The sequence below is a fragment of the Vipera ursinii genome (assembly GCF_947247035.1).
Source record: "Vipera ursinii genome assembly, chromosome: Z".
Taxonomy (NCBI): domain Eukaryota; kingdom Metazoa; phylum Chordata; class Lepidosauria; order Squamata; family Viperidae; genus Vipera; species Vipera ursinii.
Genome location: NC_139517.1, coordinates 87,005,887 through 87,027,612, shown reverse-complemented (window position 1 = coordinate 87,027,612; position 21,726 = coordinate 87,005,887). Strand labels below are relative to the sequence as shown.

The 21,726-nt window shown below is 39.5% G+C and overlaps 1 protein-coding gene across 1 annotated transcript in view; it reads right to left on the bottom strand.

Annotated features, from left to right (window-relative positions):
• The window catches only part of RFTN1 (raftlin, lipid raft linker 1), a 110,771-nt gene extending 90,422 nt beyond the window's left edge, over nt 1–20,349 (bottom strand). The window contains exons 1-2 of the mRNA XM_083376171.1: nt 20,112–20,349; nt 6,901–7,053 (exon numbers count right to left, since the gene is read on the bottom strand). Of these exons, the coding sequence (XP_083232297.1) occupies nt 6,901–7,045 (145 nt within the window). The 5' untranslated portion in view covers nt 7,046–7,053; nt 20,112–20,349. The remainder of the gene's footprint in view (nt 1–6,900; nt 7,054–20,111) is intronic.
• Between the last annotated feature and the right edge of the window lie 1,377 nt (nt 20,350–21,726).

Here is a 21,726-nt window from a genome sequence, read left to right as displayed (position 1 = left end):
TTGTGTCTGTTTATGTGTGTATTTTCTTATGAACTGCTACCTCAGGTTGAGCAAGCCAAATCACAAACATAGGTATGTAACCTGAATTATATGTAAATTGTTAACGATATATCTGCCTTAGCAGCTTTATGCTTAACCATTTTTTTCTTATTATTAATTAAATTTATATACTGTCTAACTCCTTTATGAGTTCTTCATCACTCGAGGTTTTAAAGAAGAGACTGGACAGCCACTTGACTGAAATGATATAGGGACTCTTGCTTGAGCAGGGAGCTGGACTAGACGACTTCCAAGGTCCCTTCCAGCTCAATTCTGATTGATTGATTGATCCTAAGGACATAAAAGTGATTAAAACAACAAAAATATTACAGACAAAAATGAAGAATGAAGATGGCAAGGATGCCAACAAACTGGACAAAAACAGAAATAAACCCACATATTTGGGGGGAGGGGTATACTTACCCTTACCAAAAGCCTATGCAAGGGGCCAGGTCTTCAAAACCCTTTAAAACACCAGCAGGGCGGGGGCTATCCAGATCACGGGGAAATGTACAGTATAAGAAATAAGAGACATGGAAGCACCTATTATTAAATTAATTACTTTGTCCAGTGTTAGTAGGTTCACATATATAACTATGGTTTGTTAACTAAGCGACTAAGTTTGTACCTCTTTCTATATGCAAAGTAAGTGCTTACCATGTATAACTACACTTTTACAGTCATCTGTGTATATGCAGAGTTACTGAAAAAGCTTTCCTTACAATTTGCTGATTAGCTATTTGGAAGTACCAAGGAGACTATTCTGCTTAATTGAAAATAAAATATCATTGGCTTGAAACTTTGTTTCTTAGACTAATTGTAGACATAAAAACAGTACATAAATAGAAGCCTGGGATATTTTTATAAGCTATATAACAGAAAACAGGAATGGGCAGTATTAATTTCTGATACATTGGAGAGAGAAGTGAATATAGGAAAAAGATGCACTCTTCCATGCCCAGACTTACTAATGAAGCATGCACTGAAGCTCTCCAATATAAGCCATGCTCTCTTACCCACTATGAAATTCATTTTTATTTAAATCATTCTATAATCCAAATTAGCTATTACAAAAGAATTTGTACTAGATCATTTCAGAATATGTGTGTGTGTATACACACACATACAATTTATACACACATACAATATATTTGCCTTTTTATAATAATTCTCTGTAGATTTTTCTTCCTATTTGCTATTCAAAATGGATCATTTAAGCTAAGCTTCTCCAATCTTTCTGTACTACAGATGTTTTTATACATTACTTCAATTCCAAGAACTGTCAGCAACTGCCATGCTGAAAAAGTTGAATTCCTTGCCTCTAAAACGTGCCAGCTATCAGAATGGCCAAATGCTGGAAATAATAATTCAATCATAACATATTATTCCTACAGGAGCTACTTGCAACCCCCTTTTTTGCAACTGGGATAGGTAACTGTCATATCTTCAATCAGCAGCATTTGGCAAGGGAGAGATGTATATATGGCCTTGTATGGATCTTCCTTCCTACTGAATTAAGAGGCATCTTATCCATCTCTGAGTTGGCACAAAATTATGCCAGCCATTCATGTGCACTAACCATCTGACTCACCACCATCATGGATGCTCACACCTGCCTCTTTAGTTAACTTTCTTCCACACTAACCGCTTTGCTTTTGCTCTTGAGCCCGATTTTGTTTTGTCAAAGGAAGTGCAGTGCTGACAAACTAAGAACACCAAAAACAAGACAGACAGGAAACAACCAAAGCCACAAGGGACACAGTGAAAGACAACAGCGGAATGGTGGCAGATGAGGCTCACTGTGCACCAGAACAGAGTAAGCATGCCCATATCAGCCTGAAGCGACCAATAAGCACCTGATAATCCAAAACACTACAGATAACTCGACAGCACTGCTGATAGAATAGCTAGTGAAGTACCCCAGATGCTATACAACCTACAACTGATGCTGGATACTTTCAGTTTAAGAAGAAAATATGGCTAATATCCAAGGAGAATGTATATTTGTTTCATTCATAGGATGGGGAGAAGAAATAGAAGAAAAATGATATTGCAACACCCTACTTGTGCCAATCTTTATACGCAGTGGGGAAATGTGCTACAAGATTATGATTCACTCTCCAGTTGATCTATCTAGAATGAATACTCTGTTTGCCAGAGTTCAAAACACTTGGGTTCTTAATGCAAAAGGGCCAGAAACTAATTACACAGCATCACTGTGGTCTACTTTACACTTATTACTCCACTCCTACACGCTTCTTGATACAGAAAGAAAAAAGAAAGATGGGCTAGATGGAATACTGAGAATGAAAAACTAACAGGATACTTATTTTATCTCTTATTTCTTCTGCTTTTTAATTGAAATAATGTAATTATATTATTCCATACACTGGAAAGTAAGATACTCAAATAATTTGGCAAAACAACCATTGAAAAAAATGAATAAAAATTGTGTGTTACTAGGATTATTTCACTTGAAACAGAAACAAAAAAAGAGAAATTGGGTCCTAAATAAGGATTCTTGTGTCTATTTAGTTAGATACAATTTCTTTTTTAATAATCGGTGTCAGAATTATTTATAGGAAAAATTGCAATCAGTTATCAAAGTTGAGGCATATGACTTAGCATATTAACAAAGCCATATTTCACAAAGCCATATTTTTAACATTGTGCAATTCTTGCAGTTCTACAATACCTTATTCTAGCAATTATAATCCATCTAGGATTATCTAAGGTTTCATTATGGTAAGGGGAAACAACACCTTGGGACATATGAAAACCTTTGGATAGAGAGCACTTTATATGATAAACATGCGTACATTAATACAGTAAAGATGTTATGGGAATAAAAAAGTTGCCGTAAGAAGCTCTATCCAAAATTTCTCAGTAAGAAAATTGTTTTATACTGTACAAAGTTAACCTATTAATAAACACATAGTAAATATAGTTGGGACTATTCAACTCTGAGGTTTGAAATTGGTGCAATGCACACTTTGGTTATTTATTTGACAAATAAATTTGACAAATTTAATAAATTCTAATTCTAATTTATAAAATTTATTGGCCACCCATCTTAGCACAGAGTAACTCTCGGTGGCTTACAGTCATAAAGTGTATTTTTACATATACATTAAAACATAAATAAATTTAAACCAAATGTTAAATTCTAATGTAACATGGGGAGGCCAGGGGGAAAGTGGAGGTAGATGGGATATGCTGTTACTCAATTAACCACCTCCTCTGTGTTGCTCTACCATTGGGGCCCCAAGCCAACTGGCAGAGACAGGTCTTGTGCCCTTATGAAAGGATAGAAGGGTTGGGACCAGCCTCATATCAGAGATAGAACAACAACAGAGAAGGCCCTCCTCCTGGACCCCATCAGCTGAAATAACTGGATTGACAGGACCCACAGCAGTAGGTCCTCTACCTCCTGCTCTACCAGTAGGAGTGGGACAGGCCAATCCCAGTGAGCTGAGATGGTCCCTCAAGTAGCCTGGACCATGCTGTGAAGGGATCACCAACACCTTTAATTGCACCCAGAAGCAGAGCAGCAGGGACCATTCTTGGGGCCACCAAAACAGTCCGTGCTGCTGCACTCTGCATCAGCGGTAGCTTCCAGATGCTCTTCAAGGATAGTCCCCAAACAGTAGCCACACTTTGCACCAGCTGTAACTTCCAGATGCACTTCAAGGATAGAGCCCATTATAATAGTCCAACTGTGAGATGATCAGGGACTGAGCGACTGAGCGCAAAGAATCCTGATCCAGGAAAGGCCACAACTAGCACATAATACAAACTTGTGTGAAGGCTCTCCTAGCCATGACTACCATCTGCTCCTTGAGCAGGAGTTGCAAATGCAGGAGAATCCCCAAGTTGTGGACCGGATCTATCTGGGGCAGTGCCACCTCATCCAGAGCCAAAGATCCTGGCAAGCGTGTGCACCCAAAGTCTTGCCAAGATTCAGTTGAAGTCTGTTATCCCCCATCCAGGCCACCCAAGCTCAAATTTCATCTGAACTGATTGGGAAAAAAATAACTGAATGTTAAAAGATTATATGAGCTTTAATTTTCCCCCCTCTAAAATTTTTAACTACATCAATATAATCTACATTTTACCCCATTTTGAACCCAATTCACTTTGATATATTATATGAGACCCAGAGCATGTAGATTACATTACTTTCCTTTGCATTTATTTTATTTTATATGTAGCTCATATATTTGAAGTTTGCCAATATTAAAAGACAAAGCAAATCTGAAAAATTTATAAGCAGGGAATGGATCAAATTTAAAATGCCTAGAAAATAGGTATTGTTATAAGCTACATAATATAATTTCTTGACATGACACAAAATTCGCATTATTATTTTGCACAATGGTTACTAGCCTCATTTTGCATACTGTGAAATTTAAACAGGAAGCACATACTCTTTTTATAGACTCTACATTTCCTTTTCCTACAAAGTAAAAATAGTAATAAACCTTTAATGCTACAACTGAATGAAGAGAATTTAATTTTCCAAAAATAATGCCAGCTAAGTCACAAATCTGAGCATTTTTATATGACTATACTCTCAGTCACAGACTCTCATTTCATATAAGCTATTTTAAGACAGCAAATGTTTTTAAAAAGAAACAATACTGAATAGATCAAGAAATGGTGTCATATCTTTGAATTATAAAGTAAATTTTAAAAACACAATTTAGTTTAAGATTATTATATTTATAATTTATAAGAATTATAAATTTCTAAGGAAAACTCAAAATGTATGTAAGAACCTTCTGCCTGAGCAGAGGGTTGGACAAGAAGACCTCCAAGGTCCCTTCCAATTCTACTATTATTATTGATCATTGCACAGTCAGCCAGATGTTCAGACTGGATTTGGCATTTTTGTATACCTATCGAGTCCTTACCAAGGACCTGGGATAGGCAGATGTGGATGTTTGATGGTATTACAGATACCGTTGCAGGATGGAAAGAGTTCCTAGTAAGGTCACCTTTTGCAATTGACTAATGGTGAATTTGTCAATGCCAATGGTGTTCAATTGGTGCTCCAGTTGTTTTGGGATTGCACCCAAAGTGCCTATTACTATTGGTACTACCCTTGCTTGCCTTTGCCACAGTCTTTCTATTTCTATGTCTTTGTATTTTGTTATCTTCTCCAGTTCTTTCTCTCCTATTCTGCTGTCTCCAGGCACTGCCAAGTCCACTACTCAGATTTTTTTGTCTTTCTTATCAATAATTGTTAAGTCCAGAGTGTTATGTGGCAGGTACTTGTCTGTTTGAATTCTAAAGTCCCAGAACAATTTAACATTTTCATTTTCTATGACTTTCTTAAATTGCTCTGGGACTTTACAATTCAAACAGACAAGCACCTGCCACATAACACCTTGGGCTTAACAACTGTTGATAAAAAAGACAAACGTCTGGATAGTGGACTTGTCAGTGACTGGAGACAGCAGAAAAGAAGAGAAAGAACTGGAAAAGATAACAAAATGCAAAGACCTACAAATAGAAATAAGAATGACTGTGGCAAATGTAAGTAAGGTAAAAGGTAAAGGTAAAGGTTCCCCCGCACATGCGTGCTAGTCGTTTCCGACTCTAGGGGGCGGTGCTCATCTCCGTTTCAAAGCCGAAGAGCCAGCGCTTGTCCGAGGACGTCTCCGTGGTCATGTGGCCGGCATGACTAGATGCCAAAGGCACACGGAACGCTGTTACCTTCCCACCGTAGTAGTCCCTATTTTTCTACTTGCATTTTTACGTGCTTTCGAACTGCTAGGTTGGCAGAAGCTGGGACGAGTAACAGGCGCTCACTCTGCTACGCGGCACTCGGGATTCGACCTGCCAAACTGCCGACCTTCTGATCGACAAGCTCAGCGTCCTAACACACTGAGCCACCGTGTCCCTTACATTTTTTTACATTACTTTTTTTTACATTTTAATATTGTAAGCCACTGGAACCATGTATTACAGGTGGATAGTCATACATATCCAATTAATTAAGTAAGTAATTCTTGTAGAGTATTGCTAATTAGGAGTGTTCTTTTCCTTCCCTGTAAATCTTTAAATAATAGGCGCCTTGGGTGCTATTATCATCATCATCATCGCCATCATCACCATCATGATGCATGAATATATATAATTCACATTTCAGTCATTCAAGTTCTAAAAAACTACAACATAACAAGTCAGTTTGTACAAACTATGGAAAACTTTCTTATGTATTCAATATGAGAGTTACAAGCTATAAATAACCAAAATAGTTTTGTAGGTACAAAAAATACATGTACACAAAATATAAATTATTGACTGCAAATGCTGGTTTCACTTCAAATACTCTGTATTGCCTCACAGAAATATAACTCTTTTCTTTAGGCTAAATCACAGAACTGTTGAACATATATATGAATAGTGCTAAAAGACAATTGTACAATTGTTTATCTAAAGGTTATCTAAGTTTACTAGACAAATGCATCATTCCATCTTCCTCTCTTTCATGGGCACAATGAAAATCAGATCTCTCTTCCTCTTTCATCAGATCATAGAATATCAATGTTGGAGGGAATTTTGGAAACAACTTAGCCAAATACAAGAATCCACTATGAGCAATACCTAGCATTTCTGCATAATAATGTCCAAAAATCTAAACTACCTCATAGAACTCACATCATTCCACTTCTGCACATCAATTATTATATCATTGCTCTGTTTACTATAATATATACCTCTCAAAAACAAGCCACAAAAACTTTGCTTGTCCCCTTATGTAGAACTGATACAATGCTGTTAAAACTTAAAGCTGAGCTTTTATCATTTTGACTTACATATGCATAGTAGGTTGAAAAGAGAGGAAAGACTTACCATTACTTAAAGTTGTAAAATCTAGAAAGTGGTATTCATAGAAAATATCAGTTTTCGTTTCAACCTGGGGCCTCTTCAAAGTGGAATATATGTTTCCAGGCCGTTTGTCATCATGTTTTTCTAATTTATTTAGTCTGCAACCCATTGTAAAAGCTGGTGGCAAGAAAGGGGGAAGAAAAACATGGATGAGCTGTCTAAATAACTTCATTAATACAAAGTGTACTTATTTTATTAAGAATCATTAAACTTTTCATAGACTTTTCAGCAGCATAATTAAATACTTAAATTACATTCAATCCTATACATCAAATGCATCTCTGGTTATGAATTTATCTTTCTTTAAGCAATATGTTCCTCAAGCAGTAAGAAGAATGGGAAGGAGTACATTAACCGAATGCGCTCACTGTACACATCCTGCTATCTTCTATCTGCTAAGAATATCTTTGTCGCAGAGTTATCTTTCCTACTAAAAGGATTCCTCATGCCATTTAAAACCTTGGTTTCATAAGCTTTTTAGACATGCAAGGGGTCTCCAATCTTTCATAAGGAGAAAGGCTCCCCAATCTCTCTCCAATAAATGGCAAATGATAGAACAAATAAAGGGATACAACAGAAGAGGTGCTAGCAGCAACATCTGACTTTGCATGATCATAATAGGGTGGGAAGCCTAAACTTTAATTATCTGTAAAGCTATGATTCCCAGATTTCATTAGAAGTCTGGTATATATAGTTTATTTTCTTATGGCATACTTTTTTTTTCTTATGCAGTCTGAGGAGCAATTTTTTAAAGGAACTATAACCTCAATCTGGGAATTATCCTTTCCCTTTTTAACATTGCTCCCTCCAAACTGTCCCCACAAGACGTCTGACCACAGTGTAAATTATTTAAAAGCCCCAAACAGGCAGAGAATAGCAAAATAGCCAATACAAAGGGGGGGAGAGCATCAATTTATTAAAATAATTGTTTTTTTTTTAAAAAAAAATCTCCTGCTCCTTAAAGTGCACCTGAAAATTACTCAGAGGATTAAAAAAACCCACCTTGTAGTCAATTTTTATCTTTTAAAAGACAAAATGAGAAAAATCTCAAACATCATCCTAAACTATTTCTGGATAATTAAATTAGTAATCAGCCTCAAACTGTATGAAATGAAAAATGAACTGAAAACAAGATTTTATGAAACATGATGAGCAGAAAAATATTTCTAAAACAGTACATTCTACAATGTAAGATGATAGACAGAAGAAAAACTCATTTTTTCTTTATTTAAGTGATCAAATTATTTAAGTGATCCAATAATAGCCTCATGAATACTATGATCTTGAAACTCTTAAATCATTAAAATGCTCAGCCATTTTAATAACTGAAAATCTATACCAGGCTGCATACACTATTAACAGAACGTATATATTATTGTAAACATCACTAATATTGAAGAAAAATGTAACATCAAGATTTAAAATTAAATGCTTTCTAAAGTTTGCTGTGATAAAAAAGGGTAGCATCAAAAGCAGAATACTCTGCCTCATCACATACAGCATATACTTCTGAGAGTTAGACTACTCATTTCAGACAGCAACTAGCTGTGAAACTCTTGATTTATCTTTTGTAAGATGCAACAGAAACTAATAAATTATTTTGCAAATAAAGGAAAACACTTCCAATAAGAATTGGGCAATAATAATCAGGAGCAACAGCAAGCAAACCTATGTGCTACAACATGAAACATTATCAAGAAACAAAAAGCTATTGGACAGGCAGTCTTTCATGGAAGAGAGAGAAAAATGGCTTAAAGTGGTTGTGTGGTTTATCCAAGGACATCAAGATATTCAATATGGTATAAGTTCTTCAAAAGTTGGTTTAGCACTAGGAAGACCTAGGTTCAAGCCTGTCGTCATCACTGATTTTGGAAGATTCTTTCTTAGTCCAATCTATTACACATCATTATGCAGTACATATAAGAATGAAAGGAGATCCTCATATAAGCTAACTTTAGTAGGATCTACTAAATAAAAAACAAGGGAACAGCTGTTTTTTCACATCCTATCAATTGTATTGTATATATAATACAATGGGTGGTAAAACTCTTAATGGTGAAACCATCAGGATCTGAAAGGCAATTATGTCTTTTGTTTTGCTTTATTTTTTACTTGTTTATACAGATCTCTCCCTGACCTTCCCCCTCCCATAGATTCTATGTAACTGCTGAAGAACTCTAAGAAATGAAGGCTAGAGTGACTGACAGTGGGGAAAAAGCAGCAGCAGTAAATGTGATTTAGTATAAATAAGAACCCACAGATAACCTACTATGGGGACAATAAAGATGTCAAGGCATAATTATTCCTCTGCCCTTTCTGCATTTGCAGAATATCGGCCAGCTGCACTCTTGAAAGTGTCTTTTTGTAGAAGGGTGGGCTGAAAATCCAGGCAGTGTAAACTATGATTATCTGGCTAAGCACTTCACAAATAAAATTACTCACATTTACTCTGAACTGAAAGTCAGACAACCTTATTAAGGTGACAGAGGAGATTCCTTGTAATATTATCTGGGAGACTTCTAAAGCTGTGTACAGTACCCCAAGAAAGTGGTCAAAATCCTCTGGCTCTACCGTTGTAGATGGAAACCGTACTCTGCCTGACTAACAAAAGCAACCAAAGAGGGGATTAGATTCTAAAAAGACTGTAATCAATGCCTTTTTCAAAGAAAATGATATCCTAAGCACTAGTTCATCTACTAATCTTAGAAGGTTTGGACAACTAGAGTAGCCATCTACTGTCTAAATCAAACATGTCAAACACAAGGCTCGCGGGCCGGATGCGGCCCAATATGTGGTTCCATCCAGCCCGGGGACTTGCTCTGGAAAGAGCAAAGGACCGGCCCGCCGCACCTTGGCCTAGCCCAGGCCGACCAGGCATTGATCTACAACCTAGTTGCGGCCATCAAAGCCAGAACGTGTTCAGCATTACATCCATGGGGCAGTCCCACCCCGCTGGATGGGTGTGGCCAGGTGGGGTGTGGCCAGGTCGACATTACTCACTTCAGGGGTGCCTGGGCAGGACTGGGGCAGATCTGAATGTCTTCGGCAGAGGAGGATGGGACCGGGGCGCACACTGGGACATGGTCCCTCCCACCCTCCCTCCCTCTCTTTCTTCCTTCCTTCCTCTGTTCCTTCTTTCTTCCCTCTCACCCTCCATTCCTTCCTCTGTTCCTTCTTTCCTCCCTCCCTTTTTCCTCTCCTCCCACTCTCCCTACCTTCCTCTGTTCCTTCCTTCCTCTCACCCTCCATTACTTTTTCCCTGTTCCTTCCTTTGTGCCTTCCTCCCTCCCACCCTCTCTTCCTTCTTTCCTCTGTTCACCTTCTCATCTCTTTCCTTCCCCTGTGCTCAGGAAGGGGTGATGGGAGGAGGAGAGATTGCCAGCACTAATATGCTGCTGCTGGCCATTCCTATACCATGTGGGGAGGCGGGGGTGGTCCCGTTGAAAGGGATGCCTAGTGGCTGCGAGGCGGGAGGTGCTGATAGGGGGGGTTGATGCTGATCTACAACCTGGTTGAGTCCATCAAAACCAGAATGCACTCGGCCTAAGATCCACTGGAACCAGCAAGGAGCTGCCTCGCCACCTCTGCCCCACCCAACAGGTATGCGCACAGGAGACGGCCAGCACCGGCGTCCTGGCTGAAGTCAGCCTGCGGGACAAGACAGCCAGCAGGGATGCCAGACTCCGCTTGCGCATGCACCCAGGGGGTGGGGCGGGACTGCCCCATGGATTTAATGCTGAGCACGTTCTGAATTTGATGGCTGCAACTAGATTGTAGATCAGCGCCTGGTCGGCCTGGGCTGGGCCAAGGTGCGGTGGGCTGGTCCTTTGCTCTTTCCAGAGCAAGTCCCTGGGCCGGATAAAACCACATATTGGGCCGCATCCGGCCCGCGGGCCTTGTGTTTGACACGTCTGCCTTAAACAATGTTTATACTATTAATACAGTTAAAATATAAATGTATCGATTTTCTTTATGTAGTTTCTAAACTCATTCCATGAGAACCAACAAATGATACATCAGCAAAGTAATTTTTGATAATGGTGTTATCACTCAACATAAAGGGAAAGTGAATGGTTTTGTGAGGAAGCAAAGAATGAGAGCCAATTCGGAAGTTAAAGTTGAAAAGAAAAGATACCCAGGAAGAGATGTGTGAAATTTAAAGAAAAAATACAATTGTATACAAAACAATTTATGTAGATGATGAAAACAAGGAACATTAGCAACATTCTGGAGAAATTTAGTGAATGAAATAAGATATATTAAGCTGGACTGCCTGTTCTCATCTCATATCTTCTGCCTTTTATTTCTACTGCTCACTATTTGGTGCTCTGTTTGTTGCTTTCCCCAGAATAGAATAATGTGTATATGTATGTATGTGTTTGCTTAACAAGTCCCTTGGGTGATGAAAATATAATTTTACAACTAATGCTCACCTTTATGACCTTTGCAGCCTCTCCCTCTCAGTCAAATGTTCACCATTACAGTCAATTAGTTGATGTTGATGTTGATGGTCCCTGACCCATTTTTTTCCTTCCCCTTGTCACAAAGCAAAGGGATTGCCTATTTTTTTCCTGAAATGTTTTTTTTTTCTGCAGCACAGCATGTCCCTAAAAATGTTAACCTCAGGTTAACAAGCTCACCTCTGTGATCTTAATTAGGCAGTTCACAGCTGCTGCCTGAAACTAACAAGATTTTAATCAATTTTACATCTTTGGTTTTTAAGTGGCTTGGAACTTGAAACCAGGATCACACTAGGCAAACTGCCAGCATCAGCACATTCCTTTTGTTATGTATTTCCCATTTGTGCCTGCTTATTCTCTTCTAATCCCTTTTTTCCAATGAATGTAAATGCAAACATTCTTTTCTTGCTATATAGTATATCCCAGCACAAAGGTTAGCATTCCAAATGGCATAGTAGTAAGAAAAAAGAGCTTTAAGATTTGCCCCTTTATCTAGCATCCTTGTTAGTCAAATTATGGAAATTCTCCCTGTTGATTCAGCTTATCCAGCTGTTTGGGCTCATGTACTTCTGATACTGCAAAGGAAATCTGAAGTTGTAAGCACAGTTGAAGTAACATGACTTTCCAATTAGTGACTGTGTCATTTAGTGACCAAGCTGCAAGTTCCCACTATGGTCACTAAAGAAGGACAACCTGTATTTATGCATATATATGTCTTCAAATTATTTCTTCCTTTTCTATATAATAATTTCAGCTTCACACAATTCTTTCTATAAATTCTCCAACAAAGTTGTTGAGTGCCATGGTGGTGAACCTATGGCATGCAGATCAGCCATGGGGGTGTATGCGAAATCGCTCTGCAGCCCTAGATCCAGGCAGCAGAAGCATTTTCCAGGCCTCTGAACCACGGATTGGGCCGCATGCATGCCCCAAAATTGCCAGGCGGCCATGGATGCGAGCTCCGGAGGCTTGGAAAACGCTTCTGCCGCCCAGATCAGTTGGGGGGGGGGAAATTGCTCTGCAGCCCTACATCCAGGCAGCAGAAGCATTTTCCAGGCCTCCGGAGCACGGATCAGGCCGCTTGCACACCCCAAAATCGATCTGTGGCCATGGATGCGAGCTCCAGAATATTTGTAAAAAAAAAAGTATTTGTAAAAAAAAAAAGTACCTATTTCTAACTCTTGCTTTAATATAGCTTTCTCAAATGTCAAATTGTATGGTGTGGTATATATAAATTTTCAAGATATAAATGAATAACTATGGACAGAACAAGAAGATATGAATCGTAACATAAAACTAAATATTTCACAAAAAAGATTAACAACAGTAAAATATAAACATCAATGAAAATCACAATACAGGCAGTCCCCGACTTAAAGACCACAATTAAGCCCAAAATTTCCATTGCTTAGAAAGGCAGTTGTTAAATAAGCCATGCCCCATTTTATGACTTTTTTTGCCATGGTTGTTAGGCAAATCACTGTAGTGAATAATGGGGTTGTTAAGTGAATCTGGTTCCCCACCCCCCCCAATGACTTTGCCTGTCAGAAGCTAGCTGGGAACATTACATATGGTAATCACATGACACTGGAACGGTGTAACTGTCATAAACATATGTCAGTTGCAAAGCACCATAATGCTCCGGCATTATGGAACCAACTGCCGGTGGAGCTCCGGACGGCATCAGACCTCCGAACTTTCCGTCGTGGCCTGAAGACCCACCTATTTGAAATGGCTGGTCTGGCTTGACGGGGGATTATGGGTTTTAATTTGTCGTTTTAGATTTGTATTACGGTTTTTAACTGGGCATGGGTTTAATCTTTTTTAATTTTTGTATTGTCTTTTTTATATATGCCCTGTGAACCGCCCTGAGTCCCTACCAAGGAGAAGGGCGGTATACAAATTAAATAAAACTTGAAACTTAAAACTTGAAACCAAATTTGTATTTATTTTATTATTTATTTATTAAATTTGTCACCCATGAGCGGCATGGGAAGATGCTCGTCTCTCATTTAAAAGGCTGAGAGTTCAATCCTAGGTAGTGGCAGATGTTTCTCTCTTAAGGCGCAAAGAGAAAATATCTGCTGTCAACTTTGCATGGAATCAGGAAGGACATCCGTCCAATAAATGCTCAGCTCCATTCAGTCACTCTGACTGTATTCTGAATTAAGGATTATAGGATCATAAAGAGAGTGTTTTATTTGCCACCCATCTCATAATGAAACAACTCTGGGTGGATTAGAGAATGAAGAACATAAAAGATAAATATTCCTAAAACAATACAAATGGAAATTATAATCAAAAATAGAACTATTGTTAAAAATGGTGCGGAAGGGAGCATGATGTACAGGGAGGTTGTGGGACTGCCTCCTAATTCAGCAACCAGCTTCAGTGTGATACTCCTCTGTTGGGGCCCCAAGCTGTCAGGCAGAGCCAGGTTTTCAAGCTCTTGCAGAAAGGAGAAGGGTGGGAGCTGATAAGATATTCCAAAGGGCAGGAAACAGGCTCTTCTCCTGGATCCCGCCAATTGGAATTCCTTGACTGATGGGGCCCACAGCATTCCTCCTCTGCCGACAGAGTTGGTGGGTGGGGAAAGCCACTCCCAATGGGGTGAAACAGTTCTTCATGTAACCAACTTTGCTACAACGGTCACAAGTGTGAAAGCTGGTCATAAGTCACTTTTTCATTGCCGCTGTAACTTCAAACAGACAGTAAATGAATGGTTGTAAGTCGAAGACTATACATAAGCGGAGGAAAACTAATTAATTAAAAAAGTAGCAACTGGGATAAAATAAAGCTTTTTATTTTCTTTGAACATTTTTAAGGGGAAAGGGGAAATTTACTATTTTTACCAAGTAAAAACACTGCTAGGCATGGGACTATGCTGTCATAACTATGAAAATATTTTCTTGACATTAAATGTTAAAGCCCTTCCCTCTTATTAGAACTCCCTGAAAATCCTTCTTCCACATAGCCATTTCATTTAAAATGGAACGGCCATTAGCACAAAGCAAGGTTTTCCTCTAAAGTTTACAGCTGTCTACCAAGGGGAATGATTTTCAGGAGAAATCATGAGTTAGACCATGTACAGCAAATCTCTAGAGTACAGAAGGGTTTTTTCCCCCCTTAATAGTCATATGGCAGGGATTTTCAGGGGATTTCCATTGCAGAAGCAAGGATTATCTCTCCCAAGTTTTCCTGGGAGTAACGTAAACTTAAAGGAGGGGCATTCATTCATACCACTGATTTTTTTTTCTAAATTAACAAATAGGCAGGAAATTTTCAGAGCAATCATAATTGGAAAGAGAAGTTTCTCCCTCCCTATTCAATATTTGCTGACATCCAAATATCCTGCCTCGCCTGACTATTTGGGAAAAAATTCTTTTGTGACTATATAGGAAGTGGGGATAGAGTACTTGGTCCATGTTTAAGGCACTATTCACATTCTGCTCTTGTTAAATCTGTTTTCTGTCAGAAACCCCACGCAAAAAATATTGTATTTGGGGAGAAGGGTGTCACACATGGTCATTTTTCCACTATTGATTTTTGGTGTCTTCAAGAGTTATCCAGCCTTCATTGTACAGCTAAAACAATATGAGAACATGCTTTAAATTGCAACAACAATAGTTGGGTCATACTACAAGATACTATAAACCACTAGTGAGGAAATGCTTTATGTGTTAATGCTCTCTTCTGTTTTTTTTAAAAAGCATATTATTGTACAGTATGCTATAATAGCACACTGCACTGTATTATTGTACATTAACCCACTGATAGATCATATATAAAATTAATACCCAGCAAATTTATATATATTCTGACAAGGCTTGAAGTCTTAAGATTTTGTGAAGAAAAAGTGGTAAATCTTTCTGTTGAACTTGGAAACAGACCATATATATACAGTATGCCGCGCAATTAATTTTATCAATCCAAGAAAATAAAGTTGGGAGGTGGGGGTAGAGAGATATAAAGAATAGTGCTACAGAATGTTTTCAAAATTTCTATGAAATTCAAAATGGCCAGGATCTTGAGGCACTTTACAGGGTAATTTACTCATTTATTATATAAACAATCTCTTATCAAACCTTAAGATACGTGAACTATGCAGATATTGGACATTATATGTATGGATGCATTTCCATTTGTTTCACCCAGACCCATAACCCCAAAATTGCACAGCCGATGGGAACTATGGGAGCCAGGATTTTAACATCTGGAAAGCACCAAACTATGGAAAACTAATACATATAATTCAATAGATACAATATCTAGCATTTATATAGCATATTCTCCTCCTTTCTCCAGGGTCGCTCGCAGTTGGTGCTGGCAGGGGGACAGAGGTCGACCCCGAGGCCTCTCGTTTGCGGAGTCCCTCAGGGGTCGGTCCTCTCGCCTCTCCTGTTCAACATCTACATGAAACCGCTGGGTGAGATCATTCGCAGCTTTGGAGTAGGGTACCATCAGTATGCTGATGACACCCAGCTTTTCATCTCAACTCTAAACAACATCAGTGATGCCCTCGACGTGATGTCCCGCTGCCTGAAAGCGGTCCGGGAATGGATGGGGAGGAACAGGCTTCAACTGAACCCGGACAAGACTGAATGGCTGTACGTACCGGCAAGCCAGGATACTCAGAGCATCCCATCCCTTAACATCGGGGACAAGTTACTACCCCCTGTTGATAGGGCCCGCAACCTGGGTGTCCTCCTAGACTCACAGCTCTCCCTGGAAGATCACATAGGAGCTGTGACCAAGGGGGCCTTCTCCCGGGTTCAACTGGTGCGCCAACTACGGCCTTATCTGGACCTGGATGCCTTACGTACAGTCACCCATGCCCTTGTGACCTCTCGCCTAGACTACTGTAACGCTCTCTACATGGGGCTGCCCTTGAGATCCACTCGGAAGCTTCAACTGGTGCAAAGTGCAGCGGCACGGACACTTTTGGGAGCCTCCCGATACTCCCATATCACACCTCTCCTCCGTGCGCTGCACTGGCTTCCGGTTGCCTTCCGTGTGAAGTTCAAGGTGCTAACAATGACATACAAAGCCCTACATGGCATGGGTCCGACTACCTACGGGAGCACCTTCTGCCAATGTCAACACCCCACCGCCCTGTGCGCTCCCACAGAGAGGGCCTCCTCAGGGTGCCACCGCTCAAGGAATGTCGGCTTGTGGCGCCCAGGGGGAGGGCATTCTCAGTGGGTGCGCCAGCCCTCTGGAACTGCTTACCAACTGAAATCCGGATGGCCCCCGACCTCCGCACCTTCTGGCGCGACTTAAAGACTTACCTATTCCAGCAGTCCGGCCTGGCCTGATAGCTCTGATAGCTCTAATTGGGGTCCCAGTTTGTTTTGTTTTGATTATTGTTTTTCAATACTGTTTCATTTTGTTGCCTATCTTACTCTGTACACCGCCCCGAGTCCCTCGGGAGAAGGGCGGTTTATAAAAACAAATAAATAAATAAATAAATATTCTGAAGATTCAGAATGCTTCATATATCCCACCTTAATATTGAAATTCTTAAAAACTTCAGTAACTTATTGTTCTTGTTGATATTTGTTCCCATACAGGAATACTAAGGGATACAATTGTAAATGGAAATGTCACATAACTGCATTGCTTGATGATTACAATCCCAGCAGTCTGATTGTTGTCATAACCCCAAGAAGTGCAGGTTATTAAGCAGGAAGCAGTGGGAGCCTCAACTATGAAGTGTGGGGGTGCCACAGGGTGGTGGTAATAGTGGCCAGAAACAGGTATGGGTGAGTTGGAGGATGCCGGGGGGGGGAGCACTGTGATGCTGGATGAGTGCAGGAAGACAATGGGGCAAAGGGCACAGTGCAAGCATAGAAAAGCTGGGGGGGCACTTGCTAGAGCAATTTGTAACCTTCCTTGCCAATTCTCAATTGACATTGCTTGTGGGAAGCAATCATGTAATGTTTCAAATGGTGATCATGTGACTGCAGCTCACTGCAATGTTGTAATTGCAAGAATCCAAGTGCCCAAATCATGATCACATTATCACAGAAGTGCTGCAATGGATGAAACTTTGAGGGCTGATCATAGGTCCATTTTTTTCCAGCTCTGCTATATCTTTGAACAGTCACTGAATAAATGGGCATAAGTTGAGGACTACCAATATGCAGCAGTAGCATAGGATAAATCCCTTTGGCGCATTATAGCTATTCCCGCAGCAAATATTTTCCTCTTATAGTTGACATAAAATCTGACCAATCTATGCCTTGACAATGTATGCTTACATGCATAATATGGACCTAGCAACATCTTGGATTTGGGGTTACCATGAAAATGTATTTGCCTTGGTAATTCCCCCATCTAGAATCACGTATCAATAGTTCAATAGGCCTGGATAAACTTACATGTTCACAGGAGATGAGCAAAACAATCAAGCCAAACAATTTTGGCTTTAGGGTGCTTTGAACTGGCATTGGAAACAAAACCATACTATCAAACAAAAATAATATGCCATATTTCAAAAAAATTATGTTTTCCAGCATTCTTGTGGCTATGTCTTGTATCAACTGAAGTTTCCAATCTTGTTTAAAATGCAACCCCACAAAGACTACATTATAGTAATCCAAACTAATTTTAAATAGATTGTGTTTTATTGCAGTGACATTTATTTATTCAAACAGGCTCATAGCAAAACTAGTAAAAATATACCTACAAATATTTTACCAGCATCCCCAATGAAACCAAGGAATTCCAGACCTGTTAATCCAAAATAGGTTAAATATCTGTGCAGAGAAATTAGCAGTGAAACTGATTTACAACCTTTTTCCCCCAGAAGTATGATTTTGCTTCTTTGCTCCATTTATAATTTTTCTTTGCTGGATTAGATCAGGGGAACACAAACTGGAAGCTGTGATGGCACTCCGATCCTAAATGCTTAATCCAACTTTTCAAAGGATTGCTTCTAAGGCCATTCTAACTACCAGATATATTTTTAGTAGGATAAGTAAGTAGAACAAATCTGAGAAATCCAATTGCTATTTGCACAAGTGGTAATAGCTATTAGCTTATACAACAGGAGCCTTCTCTATCAAGCAAAATAAGTATACTTACAATCCCACATCCACTGCATTCTGAAAATCCTTTAAAGAGTTCTCCCCAAAGCCAATTTAGCTTCCTGAATATAGCATATGCACTGCTGCACCTCAATACACCTATTCTATTGTGACCTGACTTCATCATTCATACGGTAAAAATCACAACATCCTTTAGTTTTAAGTGGTTTGTGTCTCCACATTAACAGTCTTCTTACGATTTGTCACTCAAAAAAGTATAGAACATCTCAGTAGAAAAACCAGCTACAGAACTGGCTTTAACACTGTGAAAGTCCAGTGCTTGACTAGATAGATGATAGCATTTTCATATATTCTTATGTTAAAGCCCTGGCATGTTCAACTCTATTAGATATTTTGCTAATGTCACTGTGGTGATACTTAGATAGAAAATTAGAGAAAGTTAAAGTAAGGTGATAAAGTTTACTGTATATTGGAAAAAATGCTAAGATTTAGACAAAATTAAATTTAGATATTTTTTTTAAAAAAACTACCAATGGCTGTTTCTAGAACACTGTGAAAGATATTTCTAGTTTTTAAAAAGCCATAACTGACAACTTTAGTTTAAGCCTGCAGATAAGACACATCACCAACACTGATGTATCCTTGTATACTTTGCATTAGGCCCAAAGAAGCATCAACAGAAAATTTGCAGACCTCCTTAAGAATCATAAAAGACTTTCACAGAGATAACATCAAATAATAAAAAAGTGTTCAACGAAGTTTATGCTAGACTTCAGCAATGACATCTATCACAGAGGAAGCGTCATATCTAGCTGCGGGGGGGGGGGGGAATTAAACCTATTTTGTTGAGATACCAATGTACATTTCTATAGCATGTAATGACATTCTGCCCTAACCATTTCTTCAGCACAGACTTTTACTCAATATGGGATATGCCGCGATACCTCAAGCGTTAGATATAAAAGTCCTTAATTTTCCTGTTCTCTTACTACCTTTCATTATGGGAACTTCAGAAGCTATCCTTAGATGTTTTCAAGAGTAATTCAATACTAGAGGCTAGCAAAACACAAGCACCAATTCTCAACTTTCCTCCTTTAAATTCTTTAATAAAACCAATATTAAAGGCCGCGATCCGTTGTCGCACTGTTTCTTTTTCTTCTTTCCTCAATTGCAAAGAAATCAACAGACGCCGGCTTGAGCGGAGCTCTAACATTTCCCCCTCCGTTTCCCAAATGGTTCTGCTTCAAATTCAACCTGGAAGGGATAGAATCCTCGGATCTGCAAAAGCTCCGAGATTCGCCAATAACCAACGCTAACCGCAGGTCGTCTATTGCACAAATTTAAATAATAAAAAATAATAAGCTGGAGCGCGCGGGGAGTGAGATTTCACACCTGTGTGGAGAAAAAAACCTGATACAAAGCAGAAGCACTGCACGCACGGGCACTTAGGTGGATGCATACCCATTTTCCATTTCCGCCTAACGGCAAAGTTTCACGAGGACCTTAACGCCAAGCCCCAGAAGACCGAGAGAGTAGAAGGCGAGACAAATTTCGGAAACGAAATAGCGTCTTTTCCGAATCCCCCCGGAGGATCCTCGCTCCCAATGCCCTACTTCAGGGGTTATTTTGCTTGCCTCCACAGTCCCACCGTCCCATTTTTCCGCACCTGAGACTTGCCCGCCTTCCCTCGTTATGAATCGACGCCGCTATTCCGCTTTGCTTTCCTTAGAGAAGAGACTCCGCCGAGCAGCCCACAGCGACGCCAATGCTGAAAGTTTGCTCCTCGCCACCCTCTCGGAATTGAGCAGCAGACTCGGCGCTTCACCAGTTGCCGGAGGAAGAACCCCTAGCGGGCCTGGGAGGTGCCTCGACTCGAGGAAGAACTGTGGGTGCAGCAGCCCAACCAGCTTGAGAACCGCGATGCTTCGCCTTGTCTCCGAAAGAAGCTGCTTCCTCGCTACTCACTACAGGGCTAAAGGCGGGGAGGAGCCAAGTGAAGCTGCTCGCTATGGGAAAACCATCGCCGCCTCTCGCCCCCGAAGAGAGGCTGCTTTTAAAGGCTGGGGCACTCCCTTAGGCATGCCTAATGATTCCCGCCCTCAACGCTGATTTCTCGGAGGTTGTGTTGCGTTAAAGAAACCAACTCTCCGAGCAAGTCTCCGCCGTCCAACTGTGAAGGTCTTGCGGAATTGCATCGGGTTAATAGCCTCCGGAATAATTTTAATCCTTGCTGATCGGAGTGATGGAAGCCATAATCCAATTTATGGGGAGGGTATCAAGTTGGGCAGGCTTAAACAACCTTTGAAACTGTGTTCAGATTCTGATTTTATATTTAATTAAACATAACTTGACTGATTTGATCTAGTAGCAAATCATAGTTGCACTAAAAAAAGGAAGGAAATTTGAGCAAACAAGGTTAGAAAGCAAGTCACTTAGAATAATTTTTGCTGAACATGACTCACCATTCAATCAAATATCAAATGGGCCAAAGATGACAGTCCAGCCATTATTTCAATACATCTAGTAAAGGAGAGTCCAGATGTTTCCCTAACATTGCCTACCTTCCTATACTAAGACTACTGTATATTCCATGGGACTAAAAGAGAACAAATTTTTCTACAACAGGGCTCCAAATAATCATGTTCCTCTCACCTCAACCCAAATTTAAACATTCTAGTTTCCGTAATCTTCCTTCATAAGGCTTAAATTCTATTTCCTTTCTTGAACTGTGGTGTTTAGATCTTTGCAAAGTACTGGAATAAGTCCTAATAAAATTAAAATAAATTGCCATGATTTGAGGAAAAATGTTTACAATGATCCAACCTAAAATTGTATTTACTTTTTTAACATCATGGCACTCACAAACTTTTATGCAGCCTGTGATTACTATAATTCCAAGATCATTTTCTCGTATAATACTGCCATTCTAGATTAATATCAGTGTCATTTTTGTCTCTTTGTAAATGTGCAGTGGAATCCTTTGCATTCAAGTATGAGTAGGAATTAAGTAACAGTGATGGTGCAGTCTATTAGTTTCCTGAAAAAGGATTTAATTTGTACCTATTTATTACAGCTTCTGGTCTTTTTTCCAAGTATAAAGAAATTATGGAATGGAATTCAGTAAAACAGACATTCAGATATTAATTCATTCACAAATTCAATGAAACCAATCTCTCATCATCTATTATTACAATTATCTCTCAATATACCATGCAGCATTTAATCTGCATATATGTTTGATATACTGTATGTTTTATTGTTGTGTATATATATATATATAT